This window comes from Coregonus lavaretus (assembly GCF_964263955.1).
Source record: "Coregonus lavaretus genome assembly, contig: HAP1_SCAFFOLD_877, whole genome shotgun sequence".
In the NCBI taxonomy this organism is placed as follows: domain Eukaryota; kingdom Metazoa; phylum Chordata; class Actinopteri; order Salmoniformes; family Salmonidae; genus Coregonus; species Coregonus lavaretus.
Genome location: NW_028156754.1, coordinates 171025 through 198673, shown reverse-complemented (window position 1 = coordinate 198673; position 27649 = coordinate 171025). Strand labels below are relative to the sequence as shown.

The window sequence follows — 27649 nt, the reverse complement described above, 5'->3', positions numbered from 1 at the left end:
TGCGGAGGAGAGGGGTGACGTGAGAGAACTTGGGAAGGTTGAACACCAGACGGGCTGCGGCATTCTGGATGAGTTGTAGGGGTTTAATGGCACAGGCAGGGAGCCCAGCCAACAGCGAGTTGCAGTAATCCAGACGGGAGATGACAAGTGCCTGGATTAGGACCTGTGCCGCTTCCTGTGTAAGGCAGGGTCGTACTCTCCGAATGTTGTAGAGCATGAACCTGCAGGATCGGGTCACCGCCTTGATGTTAGCGGAGAACGACAGGGTGTTGTCCAGGGTCACGCCAAGGCTCTTCGCACTCTGGGAGGAGGACACAACGGAGTTGTCAACCGTGATGGCGAGATCATGGAACGGGCAGTCCTTCCCCGGGAGGAAGAGCAGCTCCGTCTTGCCAAGGTTCAGCTTGAGGTGGTGATCCGTCATCCATACTGATATGTCTGCCAGACATGCAGAGATGCGATTCGCCACCTGGTTATCAGAAGGGGGAAAGGAGAAGATTAGTTGTGTGTCGTCAGCGTAGCAATGATAGGAGAGGCCATGTGAGGATATGACAGAGCCAAGTGACTTGGTGTATAGCGAGAATAGGAGAGGGCCTAGAACTGAGCCCTGGGGGACACCAGTGGTGAGAGCACGTGGAGCGGAGACAGCTTCTCGCCACGCCACTTGGTAGGAGCGACCGGTCAGGTAGGACGCAATCCAAGAGTGAGCCGCGCCGGAGATGCCCAGCTCGGAGAGGGTGGAGAGGAGGATCTGATGGTTCACAGTATCAAAGGCAGCAGACAGGTCTAGAAGGACAAGAGCAGAGGAGAGAGAGTTAGCTTTAGCAGTGCGGAGAGCCTCCGTGACACAGAGAAGAGCAGTCTCAGTTGAATGACCAGTCCTGAAACCTGACTGGTTTGGATCAAGAAGGTCATTCTGAGAGAGATAGCAAGAGAGTTGGCTAAAGACGGCACGCTCAATAGTTTTGGAAAGAAAAGAAAGAAGGGATACTGGTCTGTAGTTGTTGACATCAGAGGGATCAAGTGTTGGTTTTTTGAGAAGGGGTGCAACTCTCGCTCTCTTGAAGACGGAAGGGACATAGCCAGCGGTCAAGGATGAGTTGATCAGCGAGGTGAGGTAGGGGAGAAGGTCACCGGAGATGGTCTGGAGAAGAGAGGAGGGGATGGGGTCAAGCGGGCAGGTTGTTGGGCGGCCTGTAGTCACAAGTCGCAAGATTTTGTCTGGAGAGAGAGGGGAGAAAGAAGTCAAAGCATAGGGTAGGGCAGTGTGAGCAGGACCAGCAGTGTCATTAGACTTAACAAACGAGGATCGGATGTCGTCAACCTTCTTTTCAAAGTGGTTGACGAAGTCATCCACAGAGAGGGAGGGGGGGGGGGGGCGGGGGGGGGGGATTCAGCAGGGAGGAGAATGTGGCAAAGAGCTTCCTAGGGTTAGAGGCAGATGCTTGGAATTTAGAGTGGTAGAAAGTGGCCTTAGCAGCAGAAACAGATGAAGAAAATGTAGAGAGGAGGGAGTGAAAAGATGCCAGGTCCACAGGGAGTCTAGTTTTCTCCATTTCCGCTCAGCTGCCCGGAGCTCTGTTCTGTGAGCTCGCAATGAGTCATCAAGCCACGGAGCTGGAGGGGAGGACCGAGCCGGCCGGGAGGATAGGGGACACAGAGAGTCAAAGGATGCAGAAAGGGAGGAGAGGAGGGTTGAGGAGGCAGAATCAGGAGATTGGAGGGAGAAGGATTGAGCAGAGGGAAGAGATGATAGGATGGAAGAGGAGAGAGTAGTGGGAGAGAGAGAGTGAAGGTTGCGGCGGCGCATTACCATCTGTGTAGGGGCAGAGTGAGTAGTGTTGGAGGAGAGCGAGAGAGAAAAGGATACAAAGTAGTGGTCGGAGACATGGAGGGGAGTTGCAGTGAGATTAGTAGAAGAGCAGCATCTAGTAAAGATGAGGTCAAGCGTATTGCCTGCCTTGTGAGTAGGGGGGGACGGTGAGAGGGTGAGGTCAAAAGAGGAGAGGAGTGGAAAGAAGGAGGCAGAGAGAAATGAGTCAAATGTAGATGTAGGGAGGTTAAAATCCCCCAAAACTGTGAGGGGTGAGCCATCCTCAGGAAAGGAACTTATCAAGGCGTCAAGCTCATTGATGAACTCTCCAAGGGAACCTGGAGGGCGATAGATGACAAGGATATTAAGCTTAAATGGGCTAGTGACTGTGACAGCATGGAATTCAAATGAGGAGATAGACAGATGGGTTAGGGGAAAAATTGAGAATGTCCACTTGGGAGAGATGAGGATTCCTGTGCCACCACCCCTCTGACCAGATGCTCTCGGGGTATGCGAGAACACATGGTCAGACGAGGAGAGAGCAGTAGGAGTAGCAGTGTTTTCAGTGGTAATCCATGTTTCCGTCAGCGCCAGGAAGTCGAGGGACTGGAGGGTAGCATAGGCTGGGATGAAGTCAGCCTTGTTGGCAGCAGAACGGCAGTTCCAGAGGCTGCCTGAGACCTGGAACTCCAGGTGTGTGGTGCGTGCAGGGACCACCAGGTTAGAGAGGCAGCAGCCACGCGGTGTGAGGCGTTTGTGTAGCCTGTGCGGAGAGGAGAGAACAGGGATAGGCAGAGGCATAGTTGACAGGCTGTAGCAAATGGCTACAATAATGCAGAGGAGATCGGAATGAAATGAACTAAACATCTGGGAAAGGAGAGAGCGGGGCCTCCCTTACCACAACTCCCATATATAACTCTCCCAACTTCCACCTCAGAAACTATAATTGTTTCACTGAAACACCCGAATAAAACTCTCCCAACTTCCACTTTAGAAATTAGAATTGTTGTAAGATACAGCGGTTCAATGTTTCAAGGAATAGACTCAACTTACTTTATTCAGCTAGCTAACTATGACGCCATAGCTAACTAGCATGCTAGCATCCAATAACACACGGTTTAGCACCAATACTTGGTTACAACAAACTACCAATAGTGTGTTAACACGCTAAACAGATAATTCGTGTCCGTGTCTAGTTCCTTTCATAACGCAGCAATAATTAAACGTTGGCTAGCTAGCACAAAGATAATGTATTTAGCTGCTACAGTACTGCTAGCGTTGGCTAGCTAGCAATGGCTGCTGTGTTGACTTTGTTTGAGAAACGGCGTCGCTGCGAACGAATGTAGCTGGCTAAAATTATATTGTATTTAGTTGCTATAGTACTGCCAGCTGGTAGCGTTGGCTAGCTAGCAATGGCTGCGGTGATGACTTTGTTTGAAAAACGGCGTCGCTGCGAACGAATGTAGCTGGCTAAAAGGATATTGTATTTAGTTGCTACAGTGCTGGTAGTGTTGGCTAGCTAGCAATGGCTGCGGTGTTGACTTGTCGTGTTGTCGCTGCGAACGAATATAGCTGGCTAGCTAACCTCGATAGTTACTCTATACTACACCTTTATCTTTGATACAAATACAACTATGTAGCTAGCCAACATTACAATAATCAAATCGTTCCATTGTAATGTAATGTGTCATATTAAAGCAACGCTGGTGGACCATAATACATTGGGCCTGTATAAATGTGTCCCCTAATGCATGACCAAATGGTTTTAGCCACAGAGGATTTCCTCGAGATACACAGGATGGTTTAGCTATCAAGAAAAGACAAAAGCTCAAAGATCTCGTCATTATGCTAGCGTCAACATTACCCATGCCATTGTGACTCCTACATTGTGATATGCACAGGATTAAAAACACCTATTGCATCTCTATGCTAACATAAAGAAAATTAGTTCAGTACTGTGGAACCTTATTCCCTTGAATCTCTTTCCTCATAGTAAACTGATGATGTTCATCCCTTCTTAGGGGAGGTCTAGAAGAAAACGAATAGGCCACATTATGCAATTGAACATTTAGCCTTTAGGTTATTTCATGCACCATTAACTACTTTATTATTACCTGTTAGTATGACATAATCCTTCTCTGATATATGACCTAGGAGACCTGGAATAGTTTAATTTCATGTCCAGGCTTGGAAAATGTCTGCTAAATGGTTATAATATCAGCTTTAGGGTAATTTGTTCAATGGATTGTTTAGGCAGAAGGAAATCTACACCATCCATTCAGATGTCTTAACCACAGAGCTTTAAGGATCTTCAGCTTAAGGACCAAAATCATGGAGGGAAATGCCTTATGTAGAAGTTTTGTTTTTTTGGGCAACTGTGACTTACATTTTTACTAGGGCAGAAAGCGTACACTGTAAGTCTATGGGGCTCCGGTTTTCAGCAACTATATAATTATAGTTCTCAGAGAGACTGTTTCTCGTACTCTGTTGTTGTTATGTTGTTGTTTTGGTCCTTGTGTCTCTCAGGTGTCAGTCAACCCTCTCTCATGAGTCCATTAGGAAAAATGTACTTGTCCGAAAGCAAGTATTTTCCCTTTCCCTTAGTGAACTGAACTCTGGGTCTGTCTTTCTGTCCTTGATGGTGAGTGGTCCCATTGAGGTCACACCGTATGGTTTACGGCCTGTTGTGACAGCCATAGCCCCCGGAGTGCTGCTCCCAATGCTCCATGGGAAACAGAAACACCCTGGGATAGGGTTGCAGACAGCTGCTGCAGAACAAACAGCTCAGAAAGAGGAGGAACACTCCACCGCATCTTGGCTATGCAGGACGACAGGACCAAGAGAGAGAAAGAGAGCTCCCGAACTCTAACTCCTGGGCTTGACATTCAATCAGTCAAAAGCTGCTGTGTGTTCTCTCTGTGTGCTTAGTTCCCCCTCTTTATGGATGGCTATTAGGATTGATTGATGTTGAACCTGACCTGTGGGATATATATGCACCTGTTCCTATGACTGTTTACAGAGGACGTTAGTAAGGCTTTCACTTACGGGGTTTTTGGGTGCCAGCTTTTGACTAATGTTGTCAGCTATTGATGGCATTGTTCTAAGAACTCCTTTGACTTAGCCAAATGTGGTGGTGGTGTTCTCTGCGACCTTGGTGACCATGAGATACAGTACGACGACTCTAGAAACTCTCTAGCGGCTAACATTTCATAAATAAACTGTTTCCTGTGCCTACATAGTTTATGGATTTTAGCTGTGGTCTGAAACCTATTTTCTGTAAATATTACACAAATCTTGTCTGTTACGTCTGTTTTCCTTGGCAGCGACTCCATCTGATTCTGAAGCAGAGAGAGAGAGCAGCATTTGGGAAACACATGATTGGATAAGACACGTCCTCAACTTCAGGATTTGGTGGTTTAACTTCACGACTCCAATCCATCATCACGTATTGTCATTTTCTACAGCCTCCCGTTTATCAACGTTTGCTAAATACTAACAATACCACAAATGACAAACCTGATAGATGCGGTTTCATTTCGCTTGCCAGCGCGGTGCGGAGTCTGCCACAAATATAATAAACTAGTCTCTTGATTATGTAACCCAATATAATTGTGGCGATGATATTTCATCTTAATGTTCTCTAAGTCTTTGTCTTTTGGAACCACAGAATGAAAACATCGTCTTCATAATTTTTATGCTGCATGATTGGAGACCAGATTGTCAGGTGTTTCCTTGGTTTCCATAACTCGGAATGCTCTGCTCTTATTTTGGGAGCTTCACCATGGAAACGAAGGACACGTTATCCACAGACCTAAGAAGAGAAACCGTTGGTTACATAATGTTGGATTACGACGAGACTTTAATTCAATATAAACTCTATGGGATGCTATAGAATCAGAACTTTTCCAGGCCTTTCTCTCTGTGCCCAACCGACATTCTTGCTGCTTGGGCTGCACACAATCCTCGCTGGGGAAAGGAAGAGGTGAATTGGTGTGCAACATAATCTCTCTGGATGGTTAATGTTAACAGCGGTGGGCCCGCATACTTTTCATCTGACCTCACTACACTACGGGCCATATTCAATCAAATAGGCCTGGGGAGTTTCCGGCTTTGCAGGGTAGCTCGTAAAATATGATCCTTCATGCACAGAATGGAACGTTGTTTTGTCAAGCATAGATACATAAAAGCAAACATACATTATTGCATCACAAAAATAATAATGTCTTTGAGATAGATATTCTAGTATCAAGGTTTTATGAACTACAACTAGAAAGTGTGCACACTGCACACAGAGTCCTACACAATCTGATCCCAGATCTGCCCCGGGCAGCTTTCCCATCTACGGCTCTTTAAAGAGCCCAACCTGAGCACTTCAGTGCCTCTAAAAGCCCCATGGCACTGATCTGAGGACAGATCAGCTCCAAAATATTTTATACAAATTTACTCCACACCATAAAACCCCCTGTATTTTGTGAGGTATTGGGTTGAGGACTGAGGTACACCATTGCATAACAGCCTTTGAACACCAGAGCTCTGGTGCTGGGCCCAGGGAAGCCAAGGCAGACCCGCTGACTGTAATGGCTCCTACAGGCCTGACTCAGTCACACTCCACTGGAAGGAGGAGCGGCCTGGCCCCTGGAGTTTCTGATGACCATAAAACCTGCCTGCGCTGGCGGCACATCGGCCCTGTCAGGAAACGAAGGAAAGAAAGAGAGGAAGGAAAGAAAGAGAGAAAGGAAGAAAAAGGCCAATGAATGAAGGATGCTGAGGAGGATAGGTGGCACTAGTTCTGCTCAGTACATCAATGGCAGCCATCTGTTTGTGTACCAGTATCAAACACATGTCAGTTTGTGAGTTTGATTGAACATCCTCCTGAGACATTCAGCCTGGGCCGGAGTTAAAGGTCTCTTACAAACATGAGACAAGCAATTGTTGTCTGTACAGCCACATTGGTTCTCTGTATACGGTTTGTCTGAACATCGGTTCTCGTTGATGAACCGTGACAAAACATAGCAGCATAGGGAAGAAGTCACTGGAGAGAATACAGGGGAATATCCTGAAGTTGTGTTCAGGACACAGTGTGCTCTTGATAAGCTGTTAGTTATAAATGACCACCTGCAGCCATTTGGTTTCCTCACAAGGCACCTCTTCAGAGTAGCACTCCTTCACCTCATAACCAGACCATTATGAACACTTTAACTATCCAACGAGAGAAAATAAAATAAAATGTAAAGTCAACAGTGGGAAATACCACAGGAAAACCAAAATGATATGACAACAGCGGATACAGCAGCGGTTGAAAGATGACTTATGGGAAGAGCGGAAGGGTCTCTGAAATCTAACTCTGTGAAATGCCACTTTTCTGTTCAACATCACTCCCTGGTTAGCTTTTTATTGCGACCTGTTTTCGTTGGCCTTTGCTCCAGTCATATAGTCTTCTGTGGCTAACCGTATTATAGAGGGGAATAGTAATGCTTTCCCAGTTTACTTTAAAAGCCACTCAATATGAAACAGTGGTATCAGAGGCCTCTGTGGACTTTCTATGAGGTAGTGCTAGATGTCTATATCGTAGGCCCTTGAATGGTTCCATACATCTACATGTATTCTTAGTGCATTCATTGGTGACTCCTCTAAATGGAAAATCAACCAATCCGATGGGCAGGAAAGCTGATAGACTGACGGACTATGTTCCATAATCAAAGAGGTGTCACTGGTCATGGAAGCAGGGGGTCTTCATTTTCTGTACAGACTCATTCTCAGGACTAACAGTGAAATCACATTGAGTCTTGAGAGAGTTTGCACCATCACCATCAAAGCGATTCAGCGATTCTCATTGAGGGCTTGTGTAAGGCTCCGAAACAGCTTGTATTCTTTTTAGTTTGATAGAGAACCTTTGTGTGTCTGGAGAGGAGTGGGACTTTTAGCTGTCCATTCATTCCAGGTGAAAGTCAGTCAGAATGAAATGTGTGTTAGTAAATCTACATCCAGCACCTACTGCATGTACTGTTCTATATGGCTGCTAATATCCCTTTTCCTCACCCTCAGCCACCAATTCTCTTGTCACTCATTCAATACTGCTTCAGTAAAGTAAAGCACTTCATATTTTCCCAAGCAACTCCCAATGACTTTATGTTGGAGTATAGAATATGGGACTGTGCCATCATCAAACTGTGTCTTGGAGTTCTTTCACTTCATGTGTTTGTTCAAGGCAAAGGGTTGAGACTATACAGTTATGCTGTGCATAGTAATGTGAGCCTGATGAGAAGGTGGAGAGTGCTTCAGTGTCCTCGTAGGAGGTTTGTGAGATGTTTTACAGTTGGTTTGCATGCTCAGATAAGTATTATAACATTATATGACACATATTAAATGATGAGAAGGAGAGAACCCCCATTTGAATTCCAACGGCCGGTTTCCCAGAGACAGAACAAGCCTAGTCCTGGACTAAAACAGATTTTAAAGGAGAATCTCCGTTGAGAACGCTTTTTAGTTCTAGGCTTAATCTGTGTCTGGGATTCCAGCCCCAAATGTACTTCTCCCAGTTTGTGAATTAGTCCCGGAATAAACAAAATTCAACACAGAGAACAAGGCCTACTTTATATGTTGATGTTCCAGATGTTAATCTGAAGGTTTTACTAGTAAATTGGTTGGTTAGAATCACAGGAGGTTGGTGGCACATTAATTGGGGAGAACGGGCTCGTGGGTAAGGCTTCTCTCTGGAGCGGAATCAGTGGAATGGTAACAAATTCGCCAAACACATGGTTTCCAGGTGTTTGATGCCATTCCATTTGTGCCGTTCCGGCCTTTATTATGAGCTGTCCTCCCCTTAGCAGCCACCTGTGGTTAGGATAGTACCAATAGCCATTCCTGTGTCACAATAATATCTGTACACTGATGTGGCTGCCTGTGTAAACCACTTTTAGGGATTTGATGACATGAATGATGTCATCATGAATCTGGTATGAGTTGCTCCTATATTTAACACATCCAGCCATGTCACTTACAACACATGGCCAATAATCCCTCAGCCCACACAAGGATACAATCAGATACTAATAAATAATATGTCTCCTAGTCTATGCCCGACAACATGTTCCTGTGTGAGTTGACACAGATTAACCTTAATCCCCAATCAAAGGTCCAAGAAAGCTACATTTATGATTTGGTTTTCCTGTGTGATTAGGCCTGGATGCTTAATAAAACTTGGTAGAATGGCCACTCTCCACATATAGGGCAAACAAATAGACCTCTATTGAGTTTGTGTGAGAAATCAGAAATCTCTTCTACTGAAACAGGTGCGACGTGTTAGCCTTAACGTCCTCTTACAGTGACTGGAAAATATCTTGACTTGGCAAAAATCATTTAATGTGGAACACAGTCGTGCTAAGTAAGAACAAGTGCCCCTTAGATCGTTGCTCCCCTCCTCCAGCCTCAATTAAACGACCGTACTTTGTCAGGATCCTGTCAACAGTAGTTAAGAGAGCCATGGCTTTGGTTGCGTAACCATATCCTCTCAGTCCTGGCTCGCAGGTTGAAATTAAAGACCCAAGGAATCATTCCTGCACTAGGCTACACAATGTCCTGACTCCATCTATAAAAAGGTATTACTTTAATGTATCAGTAGTTATGGATATGTCGAGAATATAGTCTGCATAGAAAAAAAATGGGCCTACTTCAATATAGTGTTTTAAAAAAGTATACTTTCAACAGACGGAAACTGAATCAAAGAAGAGAGCATATTGTGCTGTACATGTAGCGTGCTTATTTCCCATATTCATACTTTCATATTGTTAAAAAACGATTTTACAGATCCAATGAACTCCCGAGTGGCGCAGTGGTCTAAGGCACTGCATCACAGTGTCACTACAGACCTGGGTTCAATCCCAGGATGTATCGCAGCCAGCTGCGACAGGGAGACCCATGAGGCGGTGCACAATTGTCCGGGATAGGGGAGGGTTTGGCCGGCCGGGATGTCCTTGTCCCATTGCGCTCTAGCGACTCCTTGTGGCGGGCCAGATTCATGCATGCTGACCTCGGTCACCAGTTGTACGGTGTTTCCTCCAACACATTGGTGCTTCTGGGTTAAGTGAGCAGCGCGGCTTGGCAGGGTTGTGTTTCGGAGGACGCATTGCTCTTGACCTTTACCTCTCCCAAGTCTGTACGGGAGTTGCAGCGATGGGACAAGACTGTAACTACCAATTGGATATCACGAAAAAGGGGTAAAAAATATAGATTTAGATTTTACAAGTTGCAATATAAAGGGTAATCTTACAGTCAGATCCAATGAATTCAAAACTGCTCCAGGAAGAGCACATGTGAAATATGGCCTAGCATTCTTCATTGCAAAGCCTCCTGGGAAATGAGCTAACAAGTCAAGCTCCCATTTGGATTACACAAAAATGCACAGAAGGACTTGTGAAACAACACAAACTTGGTAGCTAATCTCCCACAATTATTTCCAGTTCTGTTTGGCTGATGATACTGATTACCTACTGGAAACTATTATTGATGACTGACAGGCAAATATCTGTTGTGATCTTTGGAATCTTCCTGATGACGGGTAATGCATTCTGAATGTGAAATATGTACATTCACAACAATATTACTGAGTTTTAGTATGGATATTTGGTCCTCATGGTTTGCCACTGTAATCCTTCACTGTAGGCCATGTATTATATACCCAGATATGGACTTTAACAAACGTTAATTATGAAGTGGAAAACGACCTCAATGTCCAGATGTTGCTAGACTTGGTTTGAAACGGACTACATGTTCTTTGGTTTTGAAAACAAACACAATCCTGTGAAAAATGAATTGTTATTGGTAATCATATTTTCTTTCCCTCGTTTCATATAAACGCTTTAGTTCTCCTGATTGATTTATTTGCCATGAGCTTTGATTGTTCTGATTGGCCCATTGGCCCGTGCTCTGCCCTTCGCAGCTCAAAGCGTTGTCTGTATATTTTTCCTGTTCACGTTTATTTGCATTAATCACCTCCGACTGAAGCCCGGAGGCAGATCCTAAAACCAGAGAACAACCTCAGATTAATCAGACTTCTGGGAAAACAAACGGATCAATCTGAAAGTCCTCCAGAAACCACTTGGAGATGATCATCTGTCTTGTAGTTCCTTTTTTGTGTGCTGTCTCAGCTGAGGTTCTACATTGAGCCTAACAGATGTAGAAGTCATTTCATATCAATTGTTTGGATTATTCTAACAGTGATCTAACGAGGCATATATTTTTTTCACAATATCTTAAGGTATATTTTTGTTGTTGATGTCCTTATTGGCCTCTTCTGATATCGTTTTTCATGTCACCAGAACGCCTCTGGTAAGAGTATCTATCTGGATAACAAGGCGGTTCATGCCAATTTCTACAGCTGTGCTCACCCATTACGCCAGGAACATCAGGGATAAACCAGACTTACAAAAGCTCATTTATTTTCAATTGCGTGTTTCCATGTTTATTTAATCCTGAAGAACCCATCACGTTAGACCAGGTTGTGGCTTACGCCCACTAGCAGTCTGTCCTAGCTCTGGAAATATGGCACCTATTTGTCTACATTGGGTATGATTTTGACAAATGTGTCTCTCTCTGGTATCACTGGCATGCCTACATGACACGTATAATCGGCAGGAATTTTTATGTACTGTCAAAATGTTTAGTAGATTCGACAGCCAAGAATCCATTGTGCCTATTGAAACAAACTACACAACAGCCAACTTCAATGCTGTGTCCATTGATGGTTTACCATACAAGAATCAATCCTGATATGTACATTTTAGTCATTTAGCAGACACTCTTAACCAGAGCGACATATACAGTAGTGAGTGCAAATATTTTCATATTTTGTTTGTTCTGGTCCCCCATGGGAATCAAACCCACAACCCTGGCATTGCAAGTGCCATGCTCTACCAACTGAGCCACACGGGACCATAGCCTGTTAATCATCTGAAGTGTTCCAAAACGTCATACATAAGGACATTTACTACAGGGTCTTTGTTGTGAGACTTATCTGAATTAATATGCTAACAGCTCAACAGACTTTTATTTTTTTCCAAAAGTATAAAAGAATAACTGAATACATTTGCAGGATTTCTACGATTTGTCCGATGCTAACATTTTTGAAGCAGAGTGACGCATTGAATCTGTCATTACTTTGTATTTCATGAACTTTGGCTTAACACTTAACAGTATTAGATAGGTGTGGTCACTAAAGTATAAATATCTTCCAGTAAATCTACCATTTCCTATCCATGTCTTTTAGATTTTGCTTAGCCGGAGATTCTCAGAATGTGTTATTATTCAAATGTTGGAATATCAGTTCTTAGAAAGAAATCTTGAGTATAAATAAAATCATTACATAAAACCTGTCATCTAGGCTTGGAATGATTTACAGGAAAGTCTGACTTTGACAAATCCTCACGTCATGAACAGCCGCATGCTCTATCTTAATACACAACTCAGCACAAATGTTCAAACAGAGTCTTTGTTACACACTGCTGTTATACCGTTCAATGTAACCGTTGTGAATTAACACAAGACCTTACTGGCTAAACCCTACTGGGTTTGCCTCATTCAGCTTTTTATCAGCATTCATCATTTTGGGTTCCTGGTAACTTTGGAGTTTTCATAACCATTCATCCAAGAGATTATGTAACGACGGACGTCAGAAAGTGGGACATTGTTCGTCAGAAACTTGTTAAATGGTTCAGCACAATGAACGGCTGCCCAGTGTCTGTTTTACAACTTGAGGCTATGATGTTCTCAGTAACTTTCCTACTGTGTTCTTAGACATATGAGAAAACATTCCAATCACAACCCCCATCTCTCGATTCCCCATCCCACACAATAGCAGGCAGGCCAGGTGTCTTGTCTTCAGCCGACCGTGCATGGCAATGGATGAGCGTGAAGGTTTAAAATCAGGAGTGAAACATGAAGCCATCTCACGTTTCTAATAAATGCCACTATATAATATAATAATATGCCATTTAGCAGACGCTTTTATCCAAAATGACTTACAGTCATGTGTGCATACATTTTTACGTATGGGTGGTCCCGGGGATCGAACCCACTACCCTGGCGTTACAAGCGCCATGCTCTACCAATTGAGCTACACTACCCTGACATGAACTGGGACAGGGAGGAGTCTTTGTTTACTGGTAGGTTGAGTCAAGGTGGATTTATGGGTAAGACGTGCTGCTCTGAGAGTAGCCTCGCCTTGTGTTGCCTACAGATCACAGGTGAGGCCGCTCTTAATGGTGCAGCACTCCATCCTGCATGGTGCTTCCTCTCAGGCAACATTCCATACATCACTGTTTCAATGGTGCTGCCATGATGCTTGCTCCTAATGTGGCTTCCTCGTACTGTTAGTCTTCAAACTCACTGCCAACACAGGTTGATAAAAATAAAAAGGGGTCTGGATTCCTGCCTCATCCACGGGCAACCGCGTGATGAAAGGATGACAAGGTTTGCAAGTTTACGACGTGACGGTGTCCAGTACCATATGCAGAATGGAGAGCTGCTCTGATATTTCCTTCATGTGTTGTCTAATAATGTTGCCAGTGAGGCCAAAGTTCATGGGTGGATACTTCAATGACTGAATCTCTGCAACCTGTTGAAAAACGACCCCATTTGTTTCTCCGAGTGTTGACGCGAGATATGCTTTTCTTGCCACAAACTTTTACTACCTAACATTTAGAAGATAACACAATAACTCAGGGTTGGACTTCATCCGTATCGCCGAAGTATTGCGTAAGATCTGCGTTATAGCTTGATTTTAAAGGCAATGTTCCCGTGTTCGCGGAGACTGCATTAACGGCAAACTCTGCACATGTCGGCTCAATCGGAAATTACGTTTAAACTTGAATGCAAATCTTCTGTGATAAGGATTGAATCCAGCCCTTAGTCCTCCTGCAGTCGCCCACGAATGAACTGAGAAGATTGTACTGAGGGATGGAAAATATCAAATGATTTTCTCCTCCAACTCGCCAATCTTGAGACTATCCAACTGGGGGAATTGACATGGTGTGCCGTTATAAGGGCTGGCCCATCTGGGCCACATCTGCAACCGTTTTCCAAATCACTAAACCTGCTGACCGAAAAAAAGGCTAAAACTTTCTAATTGTATATATTTTTTATCCATTTTGCTGGTTCACGAGCCATATTTCCATCGGAATGAAGGTAATCCATCTTGAGAATCACTATGTAAAAGTTCGTAAATCTCTGTGTTGATGGCCGTCACCTTGGTCTGCCAATGTCAGGGGCATGAGGCCAGGGTAGAACCCAGACCTCCATATGGCCAGAGAAAGTAGGACGCTGACGGAGGACGAGTGCAGTGCACATCTGCTTCCATTGGGCTATGATGGTGTTAGATATGCTGGTGTGGTGCGATAGTGTTGAGCGGGGGAGCTTCTCCATTAACCCTGGGGAAAGGAGGACAAGCTAAGCCTTTAGGGTCTTTACAGGAAATAAAACTCCTCATTGGTTTTCTCTTCAACTCCCCAGCAAGCGGAGGACAACAAACATGTGGGCCATCTCCTCGGCCATATGACTTTCATTGCTGAGTGGGATGTCCAGGGCATTTAGATGTGATAAAACAATGGAAGAGGAACAACTGATCTTGATTACTGAAGCAGAACGAGGAAGAACTTCTGACCCATATAACACAATGCTCCACCCAAGAGTAGTAGAAACAGAGGCTCCCCATCCCATGCTAATAGTTAAGGCGGGCTGATCTACGGGTCCTGCAGGATCTGGTTGTAGCTCCCTCCACCGGAGACGGTCTGTCTCCCTGTGGCCCATTAACCACTGTGGGTTTAACAAGAGACTAGAGATGGAAGACACGGAGCAGAGACATGGAGAGAGCAGCCAACGCATGGCAATCCATTTACTCCTCATATTCATCAAGTTGAGATATAGAACTTCTCCTGTGGTGTTTGGGAAGTTATTGAGGCCATGGGTGAACACTAAACATCTGTGGATTGGAGGCCCAGTTTCAGTATATAGTAACAGTGAGTGAACTCCAGAGATGACTAATTCAACATGGCTAGATAGGATACAGTTTATGTCAAATTGACGTCTAAAGTTGAAATATTTTGCATTTTAGCTAACCCTAAAGGCGTCAGCATGCTTCAGTTCAGTTGGCGGCTTGTTAGTCTTACCTGTGAGGGCAGCAGAGGTGTTGGAGCCGGCAGCAAGCATTTTGATTGGTCCATGTGAACTGAAGAAGTCCACCAATTGGAAGGCTGTCTTCTCCTCATTGCCTCCCAGACCTAGCTGACCTTCGTTGTTTCCCCGGGAGAGTACACGTTTCCCCGAGCTGTGGACAGGACACACACATTAGGCTAAACGCGTCAGCATGCTTCAGTTAGGCTGAAAACTCTCATACTCCCTTAAAAGACCTTCCCTTGAAAAACTAGAAAAAAGTGGTAATAGTACTGTTTGTCCATTTTGAGACGCCGTAGCCAGTATACACTTCCTCAAAATAGTCAGAATAAATCTAAGAAAGTTTTTTTGCCGAAGAGATCTTAGTCTTGCAATTATACATCTAACTTAGATGTGCAGTATTTTTCAATAGAAAATGTGCATGAAAATGAGTCGTACCTCGTTGAATGACAACAAAGACTTTATTGAATAATTCCTACTGTTGACCAATCCAAAACAAACAAAAACGTCACAAAATGTTGCCATAATATATGCACAAACTCTTCCGAACTGTTTCGGCTGGAAAGATGCCGGACCCCTTACGAAAGAGATTGCAGTCAGAGTGCAGTATAACTGCAGTATGCTGCAAATACCGAAGTCCAAAATAACACAGTTTTTTTTACTGCAGTAATTTTGCAGTGTAACTGCAGTTAGAGTGCAGTATAACTGCAGTTCAACTGCAGTACACTGCGATTATTCTGCAATCACTGCGTCCAAAATACCACAGTTGACTGCAGTTACTGCACTTTTACTGCAGTTTCAAAACTGCAATCCTTTTTTGTAAGGGACGCCTTAACCCTAAACCTTTTTCTAACCTGTTACGTTAATTATCCTAACCTGCTGCATAAGTTCCCCTACCTGCTACACAAAGTCAATTCTGGTCAATTCTGACATAAACTGTATCCCATCTAGTCAAAACCACAAATCGTGGATGATCGAACTTCTCAGGTCAAAGTACAGATAGGCGTAATGATGATGAATTGAACCTTGAACGGAGGTTAATCACCAGTAGCAGATGCATAAACTCTACACTCCGCAGGCTGGCGTGTGTTGCTGAGGGATTTTTTAGTGGGGTGTCTTCAACACTGGAGTGTTTGAACTGGGGGTCGTGGCTTGACGAAGCCCAGGTGGCCCTTCATTTCGTTGCAGAGGATTGAGATTGGAAAGGACCAGGGAAGGAAACACAGCAAGAAAACATCAACAGCACCAGTGACAAACTTTGGAAACAGGAGGAAGCCATCATGAGCAACAAAGTACTTTCCTGATGGGGGGGGGGTTGTGAAAGATTACTGAGTCACCTGAGCAAATCTGAATAGATTTGGAATTGTAGAGGTTTATCTCTGTCTGTGTCCATTAGTATTGTTTATAATTGAGAAAACTGTAAATTTTTCTGTAAATGTATTTGTTTTGCTCCTCTTGAACACAGATAGGGGTAATATAACTTGTTGTATTCTTATTTTCTGTCTTCCCAAACTTTCATCCAGTGACAAAGATGTGAGAAAGTACATGCTTAGCCTGCAGAGTTGTGCAGCCAGGCTACACGTTTACCTGGGAACCCATTCAGGGCATTATGGAAAAGTGCCCTCTCTCTCTCTCCCTCCCTCTCTCCCTCTATCCCTCCCTCTCTCCCTCCCTCTCTCTATCTCTCTCCCTCCCTCTCTCTCTCCCTCCCTCCCTCCCTACTCTGCCCAGACATGGGTGAGGGAGACAAAGGGGCCATTGTAAGGCAGAGGAGAAAATGATTTTCTTTCTAAATAGACTAGAGAATAGAAAATAGGTTTTTATTTTATGTTGAGCAACCTTGTCAGTGGATTGGAGAGCGATCTAGCCTCTCCAGTGGTTTCATCACTCATCATGGTGATATGGTGCAGGTGCTGCCACCACTCTGCACCACTGAGACTGGGATGCTTTGGCAGAAGAAACGCTTCAATTGGTTTAAGAGACTCCCCATTCACAACAATAACGGCTCCTATCAATTTGAGCCTGTGGGAACTGGTCCTCAGATTCCCAGAAGGATAATGTTTTGGGGTTTTCTTTGTGGTCAGATTCAGTTAGATACTGTATGGGCATGTACGTACACAGACGTGCTGTTTTTTATGAATCAAGCTGTGGCCATTAAAATCTTTGTTCAAAGGTCTAATTGAGCTCTATTAAGCAAAATAACAACAACAAAACAATCAGGGTTTTATTATCTGAAGCCAGTAAACACCTATGTTTTTCTCAAAAATGTCAAGTGATGCTTGATATTCAGATCTCAATGTGCAGAACAATAAGTTCAATCAACTCATGAGCTTTATTAGCAGTCACATGTTTATAGTGACGGTGATCTACCCCTACAGGAAGTGCACAAACACAAGAACGATCTGTACTTTACTGTCAGAGTTAAACATTAATGGGTCACTCAACCACTGAGTCATTGTCCTAATTAGCAGAACAATGTAAGAGCCATGTGCTCTGAGGTAAAACTGTTTCTGGTTACTGGGGCCAAACTTTCTGATTACAGTGTGTCCAGACCTTGCCCTAATTAGTCCAAGCCGTTGTCACTACTGAACACTCTGCTCTGGTTCTCTTTTGATGTGGTATCATTTCACTTTAACTGGATCGGGCGTGGAGCCAGCCTGGCCCCCTGGTCAGGCAAAAACAACATGTTTGTTTGCAGTCAAGAGGATGAAAAAGGACCCTGAAGTTTCACAACTGTACAGGACTTGGGCAGGGGCGGACTGGACATCTGGCATCTCGGGCAAATGCCAGGTGGGCTGGTCCATTTTTAGCCTAGTGGGCCAGTCTAACTTTTTTTGGCGCAAAATGATCACTGTCTGGCTAATAATGGTGGCCTCAAGGAAGAAATGGGCTGTTGTGGGGGCCGCCAGGAAAAAAATGGTCCGGTGTGGGGGCCAAAAGGAAAAAATTGAGCCGGTGTGTTAGAAATGCCGGGGCTGATTTTTGGTTCCAGTCCGCCACTCAGCTTGGGTGTTGACTTTGGTTACCTGCATGTCAATGCTTGTTGGTCACTGTGTCTCTGGCAGGAATGGTCCAACGAGTACGAGGGGTTAATGTGTTTCCCAAGTTTCAACATTTAATTTTTTCCCTTAACAGCCCTTCTTTTTTTAAAAAGTCAGAATACATGTGTGTTTTGGTTTCTGTTATTCATACTTCTGGTGGTCAGTCAGTCACCCATTAATTTGTCCATTGCATAAAATCTGGATTTGGTGATTTAGTGGAGTGCAGCATGAATCATGAATACGCCTTTATTGAGTTCCTGTGGGATGGAGCAGGCAGGCACTCTGTCTGGAACAACTGTCAGTCTGTATCCTGTCGCATGCGATGGCACGTGTGGGTTGGATGGGACTCCTACCATAATCAGCTGGAAGGAAGTGTGTGGACACACCCCCATTCCCTCCATCCCCTCCTCCTCCTCTCCTCCGTACTACCCCCACTCATACCCCCTCTATCCTAGGGGCTCCAGTTCTTGGCGGGAGAGCATGGTCACTGCCTCCCAAAGAGCTCCAGTGGAGGTTGGATTTCGAGACCCGATGACGCTGCTCCACTCGTGTCAGTTGTGCTCAGAAAGAATGTACTGTTGTGTAGTGTGTTCCAAAAGCAAAGTGCTTAAAAACATGGTACTGGTTAGTCTGCACTGTGTGCACATGTTGGGCAGAAGTGGAGATGGGAGTGTGTCATACAAACTACACTGCATGAGTTTAACTTTACTCCCAAGGCCATAGGTTAGGATGGAGCGAGGGTGCCACTCCTGTTCTCCCCCTGTGCCACCCCCCCCCCCCTGTTTTGCCAACCACATTGGCACCTCCTGGCATCTACATCACAATATCAGTTGAGTTGAACAAAGGATTAAAAAATAAAAATCACACAAAGGAGGAGGAGAAGGGGGGGAGGAGGAGGAGGAGGAAGGAGAGGAGGAGGAGGAGGAGGAAGAGGAAGGGGAGGAGGAGGAGGAAGGGGAGGAGGAGGAGGAGGAGGAGGAAGGGGAGGAGGAGGAGGTGGAGAAGGGGGGGAGGAGGAGGAGGAGGAGGAGGAGGGGGAGGAGGAAGGGGAGGAGGAGGAGAAGAGGAGAGGAAAGGAGGAAGGGGAGGAGGAGGAAGAAGAGGAGGAGGAGGAGGAAGGGGAGGAGGAGGAGGAGGAGGAGTATGGGGGGAGGAGGAGGAGGAGGAGGAGGGGTGGAGGAGGAGTAGGAGGAGGGGAGGAGGAGGAGGGGAGGAGGAGGAGGAAGGGAAGGTGGAGGAGGAGGGGAAAACCGGGTGGGTGATGCAAAAAAGGAGGGAGGGAAAAATAGAGGGAAACATTTCAGTGAGATTCCACGCATTTAGCCACCACCCTCCCCACCCACCCAAGAATAGGGTGTGTGGTGTGTGGGGTTGTGGTTGTGACATCGGCAGTCCCCTCCCACCCCCCACCCTTCTCCTATCCTGCTAGTATAGATGCTTCGTGGTCCGGTGGTCATCTCCACTCCACAGTGTTTCAACGGAGCGCTGCACAAGTCCTAAGTTGAGCTGCTACCTTATTGAAGTTGTCCAGCATCCCTGTCCAGAGATCTCCATGGCAGGCACCATGCTCCTCAGAGTCTCTCTCCTGCTCCTCGCTGGATCCATTCTCCTCAGCTGCATCCCTGCACAGAGGATTAGAGGCAAGTGCACAGATTGGCTGTTCTGTAAAGTCCGGTGTATTGTGTTTCTGGATAGTGTGGTCTTGTGTTACGTGTTTTATGTATAGTTTTGAGCATGCATGTTATGTTTTTGCCAAAGCATTTGTGACGGAAAGTGGTTTTGTGTTGTTGTTGCTTATCATTGTGCATTGTGCACTATGCAATGTTTTGCTGACTTTGAATATGTTCTCCAAATGCCATTGACATTGTATAGAAAAAAATTGCTTTGCCAAAACCAAATTGCTATGTGAACATAAAGTAGGGGTTTCATGGTCCAGTTGGTCCAGTTTGTAAAGTCCCATGAAATTATCCCAAAAGTATTGACCAAAATGTTGGGGACAATGCATAATGTATAGAGTTGTGCAGACTTGACTGCAGCGAAACCACAGTGTGAATGGTATCCTCATTAGAATAACAATATAATTCATGCCATTTAGCAGATGCTTTTATCCAAGCGACTTACTGACCATTAATGCAATGCATTTAGATTCAGGTGCAAAACCACTGTAACTGTGACTGTGCAAGATCAGAATTAGTTTGACTCAAAAACGGAATGAAAAGCAGAAGTTTGGTTGTCATACATTATGTTTCCTTGAATTTTGTTCTGATGTTTTTTGGTCTTCCTGTAGAATTGTAATGTCGGTTTGGAGCTTGAATTGCCTCTTGTTAGAGATAATGTTCAAACTGTTCGAGCTACAGGACTTTCAGCAGTCTACTGATTGGCCCATTAAACATACAGTAGTTATGTAATATGATGAATTCACTTTCCTAGAAATGAAAAGGGAAATGTCAGGCTAAAAACAATGGATGATCGATACACTGTATTAGCTCACATGCAAACACTCGCCAATATCAACATTTTCTTTGAGCAGCAGTGTGTATATGAATGGTAAACCAACTAAAATTCTGAGAAGTGAGGACATTTTGCCTGTCCTCACTTGTAAATATATTATTTTAGGTTTAGGGGTTAGGTTTATGGCTAGAATTAGGGTTAGGGTTAGAATTAGGGTTAGGGTTAGTGGTTAGGTTTAGGGTTAGGTTTAGGGTTAGGTTTAGAGTTAGGGTTTAAGGTTAGGGTAAGGGTTAGGTTTAGGGTAGGTTTAGTGGTTAGGGAAAATAGGATTTTGAATGGGAATGAATTATAGTAGGACATAGCTGTGTGTATGTATATATCTGCCTGTTGGTTGTCTTGGGGTGTTTCTTGGACAGGATCCCATGATTTAAAAAAAGTTAATCTATGTGAGCGCCAATCTGTGTGTTGACAAGAAATCTTATCCTAATAATAATTGTGCTGCCGTCCAGTGGACTTCCCAGAGGATGTAGCCTTGTGATTGCGGTGTCTAACGCAGCAGGGAGGGGTTTGGTTCGGCTTGGGATTGGGCCAACATCTCCCCTCCGCACACACCAGAATCTCAGGCAGAGAAGCTTCTTGTTAAACAGTACATGTTGTACAACATCCACGTGTCCACTTTGCTTTCCGTGCGGCGGTGTCTGCTTTCTGCACATTGTTAAGGTGCGACATGTATATTCCTGAGTACATACACGTGCCTGCTTTGCTTTCCGTGCGGTGGTGGTGGTGGTGGGGGTACATTGTAAATGGGCTACATGTGTGTACCTGAGTGTCTGAGCTCGGTGTATGTTGAAGCTGTGGTTGTGCAGGCAGCTGGAGACGGGGTTGGCCCGCAGCTCTTCATGCATGGTCAAACTTCATTAGAGGAGATGAAAGAGAGACGGCTCAGGGTCTCACACACCAAAAGACTCATCAGTTGTGCAACAGTGCTCGGTGCAAATATCCCCTACCTTCACGCTGTTTAACTACCGTCTCTCTGGTGAGGATGTGGGGGGGCTGTTGTGCCCCACTACTGTAGCTGCAGAAGGAGGGATGGGAAGCTCTACGTATGAAAGGGTGAAGTTGGACTCATGTCAGATGGACACACAGTCAGAGAGAATACAGTAGGAGAGCAGGTCTGTGTTTGTCAACACGCGGCAATGCATGTGCTTTATACAGTATGTGCTGCCAGTGAAAGCCCATTCAGTTATGGAGTACATCCACAGCTGCAGAACGTTGAGATCACGTCCATCTACTAAATGTGACTGGACAATATATACATATGAACCTAGAGAAGCTGTCAGGGACAATTTATGTTCCCTATAGCCATGAGATAAAATGCTCCTGGAGAGTCGATTTATAAAAGCGGTGTCTGGAGATTTAGGGGACTTTTGTTACAGTTGTGTGTGTCATTTTGAGAAGGTACAGGTATGCTCAATCTGGGAGAAATGGAAGGACCATGTTCCAGAACAGAATATACTGCAGGGGTTTCACAGTTTGGTTTGATTAAAGTTTGTTAGTTCCTCATTCAATATACAACAAACAAACACAACGGAATGGGATATCGCTGGAAGAGAAGTTGCTTATGACTAACATATTTAGAAGTCTGCCAAAGGATTAAATGCTAGCTAGACTTTTTCCCTAAGCGCAATACCCTGAAGGCTGGCTGTTGTTCACTTTAAGGGTCATGGAACCAAACCAACTTTTTTCACTTGTGATCAGCCTCACACTGGATTCTGCTCTTGGGTCAATCAGCTGCAGTTGGAAAGTCTTCAACTGTGAAACACCACGTCCGTGCCAAGAAACCAGCATGCGTGATTACACGTCTTAAGTGTCAAACTTCCATGCTTTCCCACCATTTGAGAAGGCAACAGGATGTCAATGCCAATCTGTAGAACAAACAGCCCGAAGATAGCTTAAGAGACTGAAGACGGACATACTTATGATCGCACACAATCTGTCTCCTGGAAGACTCAGAGTTGGCAAATCAAACATGCCTGCTGCTTACGCTTATTATTTTTTTTTTCCTAGACGAATTCTTAATATCATTAAAAGTTGGAAGAAGATTCAGTTGTCACTTTAAAGAACTCCCGGCTTTCGGCGTCTCACCTTTTGACACCAACCGTGATCTGCCCAACGATGCCTCTCTACCAGACGAACTCAATGCATTTTATGCACGCTTATTGCCCACTTTGACAACAACAACATTGTGCCGGGTGTGAAGGCATCACCGACCCAGAGGATAGGGTGATCTCGCTGTCACGTTCGCTTACAGACGGGACGGACCAAGGCGCAGCGTGATATGCATACATGTTTATTAAAATGAATAAACACAACGACAAAACAACAAACTAAACGAAACGTGAAGTCCAAGGTACAACATACCTCACACGGAACAAGATCCCACAACCCACTAGTGCCAATAGGCTGCCTAAGTATGGACCCCAATCAGAGACAACGAGCTACAGCTGCCTCTGATTGGGAACCACACCGGTCAACATAGATCTACACGATCTAGATCTACACCACACAGAAAATACACACCCTGACTCAACAAATACGAGTCCCCAGAGTCAGGGCGTGACACTCGCTCTCTGAGGCCGACATAAGAAAGGTCTTTAAATCAGATCAATACCTGCAAGGCCACGGGGCCCGACGGTATTCCAGGGTGCTTTCTCAGAGCATGCACAGCTGGCAGGCATATTCACAATAATTTTCAACCTCTCCTTGTCCCAGTCTTTAATCAAATCAAATCAAATTGTATTGGTCAAATACACATATTTAGCAGACGTTATTGTGGGTGTAGCGACATGCTTGTGTTCCTAGCTCCAACAGTGCAGTAGTATATAATAATTCACAACAATACACACAAATCTAAAAGTAAAAGAATGGAATGAAGAAATATATTAATATTAGGACAAGCAATGTCGGAGTGGTATTGACTAAAATACAGTAGAATATAGTATATACATATTAAATGAGTAAAGCAGTGTGTAAACATTATTAAAGTGACTACTGTTCCATGTCTATGTACTGTACATAGGGCAGCAGCCTCTAAGGTGCAGGGTTGAGTAACCGGCTATTGACAGCTATTTAACAGTCTGATGGCCTTGAGATAGAAGCTGTTTTTCAGTCTCTCGGTCCCAGCTTTGATGCACCTGTACTGACCTTGCCTTCTGGATGATAGCGGGGTAATAAACAAGCCGTGGCACGGGTGGTTGATGTCCTTAATGATCTTTTTGGCCTTCCTGTGAGGGCAGGCATTGTGACCTTGGTGATGCGTTGGGCAGACCGCACCACCCTCTGGAGAGCCCTGCGGTTGCGGGCGGTGCAGTTGCCGTACCAGGCGGTGATAAAGCCCGACAGGATGCTCTCAATTGTGCATCTGTAAAAGTTTGTGAGGGTCTTAGGGACCAAGCACCACATGTTTTAAGATGACCACCATCATTCCTGTCCCCAAGATCGCTAAGGCTTCATGCCACAATGACTACCGCCCTGTAGCACTCACTTCTGTAATCATGAAGTGCTTTGAGAGGCTGGTTATGGCACACATTAACTCCACCATCCCAGACACCCTAGACACACTCCAATTTGCATACCGCCCCAACAGATCAATAGATGACGCAATCTCAATTGCTCTCCACACTGCCCTCGCCCACCTAGATAAGAGGAATACCTATGTGAGAATGCTGTTCATTGACTACAGCTCAGCGTTCAACACCATTGTCCCCTCCAAGCTCGTCACCAAGCTTAGGACTCTGGGTCTGAACACCTCCCTCTGCAACTGGATCCTGGACTTCCTGACGGGCCATCCCCAGATGGTGAGGGTAGGCAACATCACCTCCGCCATGCTGACCCTCAACACGAGTGCCCCACAGGGGTGTGTGCTTCACTACATGGTATGGCAACAGCACCGCCCTCGATCGCATGGCGCTACAGAGGGTGGTGCGGACAGCCCAGTACATCATTGGGGCCAAGCTCCCTGCCATCCTGGACATCTATATCAGGCAGTGTGGAAGGAAGGCCCGGAAAATCGTTAAAGACTCCAACCACCCAAGCCATAGACTATCCTCTCTGCTTCAGCACGGCAAGCGGTACCGGTGCATTAAGTCTGACACCAACAGGATCTTGAACAGCTTCTATCTCCAAGCAATAAGACTGAAAATAGCTAACAAAATAGCTACATGGACTATCTGAGTTAACCTTGTATCTTTATTTACCTTTTATTTTTGCACTGTCTCTATGCACACTCACACACTCAGTCCAGCATCTTCTCACTCACGCATAATATGCACATACATTTATACTGACTCTACACACACGCACACTCACTCACATACAAGCTGCTGCTACTCTGTTTATCATATATCCTGATACCTAGCCACCTTACCCCTCCCTGTACATATCTACCTCCATCACTCCAGTATCCCTGCACACTGTAAATATGGTACTGGAACTGACCCTGTATATAGTATGCTTACTTACTTATTGTGTTCTTCATATTTTTCTTGTGTGTTTTGTCTAGTATTACATTGTTATTGATTATTGCATTGTTGGGTTTTGAGTTTGCAAGAAAGGCATTTCACTGTACTTGTGCATGTGACATTAAAAACGTAAAACTTGAAACATTAGTCAAGAGCAGGATAACTTTATTGACAACAGTAAACAACATAGCTAACAAGCTTTCCAGCATGAGGGGGCTATTTTTTATGCAGGTTGGCATTTATTGGCATGACTCATGTAATGGAGGCAGCTCTGCAGAGTGGTCACTACACTCACACCCTTTTTGGTTCCATAGGAGAACCCTTTTGAGTTCCATGTAGAACCCTTTTTGGTTCCAGATATAACCCTTTTGGGTTCCATGTAGAACCCTCTGTAGAAAGGGTTCTACATAGAACCCAAAAGGGTTCTACCTGGAACCAAAAAGGGTTATTCAAAGGGTTCTCCTATGGGGACAGCTGAAGAACCCTAGATAGCACCTTTTTTCCTAAGAGTGTAGGCATACCTTTACTTAGAAAAAAAGGTGCTATCTACAACATAAAAGGGTTCTTCGGCTGTTATCATAGGAGAACCCTTGAAGGACCCTTTTTGGTTCCATGTAGAACCCGTTTGGTTTCAGGTAGAACCCTTTGGTGTTCCATGTAGAACCCTTTCCACAGATGGTTCTAAATGGAACCCAAAATAGTTCTACATAGAACCAAAAAGGGCTCTCCTATTTGGACAGCCGAAGAATCCTTTTGGAACCCTTTTTTCTAAGTGTGGCAGAAATCTCTCAGTTCTACCTCCAGGGCAAGATTCATGACAATAAACGCCAACCTGCATTTTTGATGAGTAGGCCTTTCCATAAGCTTCAGTATACATTTATTGGTATTATGTAACATAATAATGTCTTCCACATTCTCCCCCTGTAGCTAGAATCACTCTTCATCTGTATATTGTTGTCTCCACAAGGGGTGAAGTTGTCATCTGGTCTATAATCAGAGGATAACACATTACAGTCCTTGTAAGTCTAGGGTCTCTTTAATAGATCCTCATGGATTTAGAGCTATAAAGCCAGAGACTGAAAACATCCTTCTTGTTAAATTAAAGGGAGTCAGCAATAACATGACAGGAGTCTTGAGTCTTGAGGTAAGCAGAGGTTATGTCACGTTGCCGGGGGAGATGCGTTTATTAATGACAGTTAGAATGGAAGGCGCCACTAGAAATAGGATGTTCGACAGCAGAAACCTGACAAACAAAACATCCTTTTCCCTCCAATTATATTCCAAACAATTCAAGATTACTCTTTGGGGTTAAGCAGAGATGCGAAATGGACACAAGTATCCAAGTAAACAGTTAATTCACTCACACTGTGGAATAAGTTGAACAATGTTGTGCTGATTCAGCAAACCCAGTGGTCTTTTAAATTCTTCCAAACCAATAGTTCCTGGCAACTTCCACAAAACCACCACACAAATATGGTTGTTTGTTTGTTTTTCACTTTCTCGTGATTGAAGAGTTTCGCGGGTCATCGATAATGAAGGCGCCGATATGATATCCAAGGTTCATTCCAAGTTTGCTCTGTGAATGGGAGTGATTAGGTTATCGTTAAAGCCTAATTAACACTCTGCGTGATTAGGATTAGCTGGAGTGCCAGAACGCTCGCCTTGCCTCTTGCCTGCATGGGCATTAAAAAGGGCGGGCTGCTGACTGATGTGTGTGACGACACAAAACGGCCACAACATCCATTTTAAGCCTGCTTTTCATTAGCATTTAACAGCCTCTTTAACCCAGCAGCTGAACCAGTCGAGTTCCTGTATGGTGGGATATGGGAATCTGGTGGACAAGGGAAAGCCTTCTCCAAAGCTAAAGAGCCTTATTACCAGGTTTAAATGAGCTCCAGTACTGATGTTTAGCCTCTGTTCTTGAATAATGACTTTTCTGAACTCAACCTTCAAGAGTTCCATCCTCCATTTCAATTCACCTTCTAATTTTACCTCTCCAAGCCTGACGATATCAGTGGGTTTAAAGTACTTTGAGTTTATCCTAATAGTCCAATGTTAAGACTGATGGAAGAATCAAGTATTCCATCTCCTGTATGCATTCAGGGTTATATTGGCTGCAGTTGAAGGGTACTGCAGTCTGTTTCATGAAAACCACAAACACAGTCCTATTTGATTAATCCCTTGGGTACCTGGGGAGAGGCAGCAGTTTATCTTGCAATTACCCCTAAGTCCAGAAGTTTCTTAAATGCAGCACTTGCAATCTGCTCATGTTCATGTGAGGTGCTGAAGGTTAGCTGTGATGGAATACACTAGCATCTTTACGTGTAATGAACCACAGTTCAACTAATCACAACTACAATGCAATTCAACTGTATTATTCTACTTCTTGGTCTTTAACAGTGAGAAGACAGAACATGAAGGTCCGCATCAACGCCACCGGCGACACCATCGTGATGAAGTTTGTCCGTCCCAACCCTGACACCAAGCTGGAAGGCTACATCCTGGGTTACGGCAGCAGCATGTTCTCTAAACAGTTCATCCAGCTGCCTGAGAATGGAGAGCCCTACGAGACTGAGATAGGTAAGACTAGTCTATGGTAAGACCACGCACGCACGCACACACACACACACACACACACACACACACACACACACACACAC

The 27649-nt window shown here is 44.6% G+C and overlaps 1 protein-coding gene across 10 annotated transcripts in view; it reads left to right on the top strand.

The window, feature by feature from the left end:
* The first annotated feature begins 19483 nt into the window (after window positions 1-19483).
* Window positions 19484-27649, top strand: part of LOC311126007 (target of Nesh-SH3-like) — a 28714-nt gene continuing 20548 nt past the window's right edge. For all 10 annotated transcript variants that reach the window (XM_084200030.1, XM_084200038.1, XM_084200037.1 and 7 more), the window contains exons 1-2: window positions 19484-19658; window positions 27390-27569. In XM_084200030.1, the coding sequence (XP_084056156.1) occupies window positions 19571-19658; window positions 27390-27569 (268 nt within the window). In that variant the 5' untranslated portion in view covers window positions 19484-19570. The remainder of the gene's footprint in view (window positions 19659-27389; window positions 27570-27649) is intronic.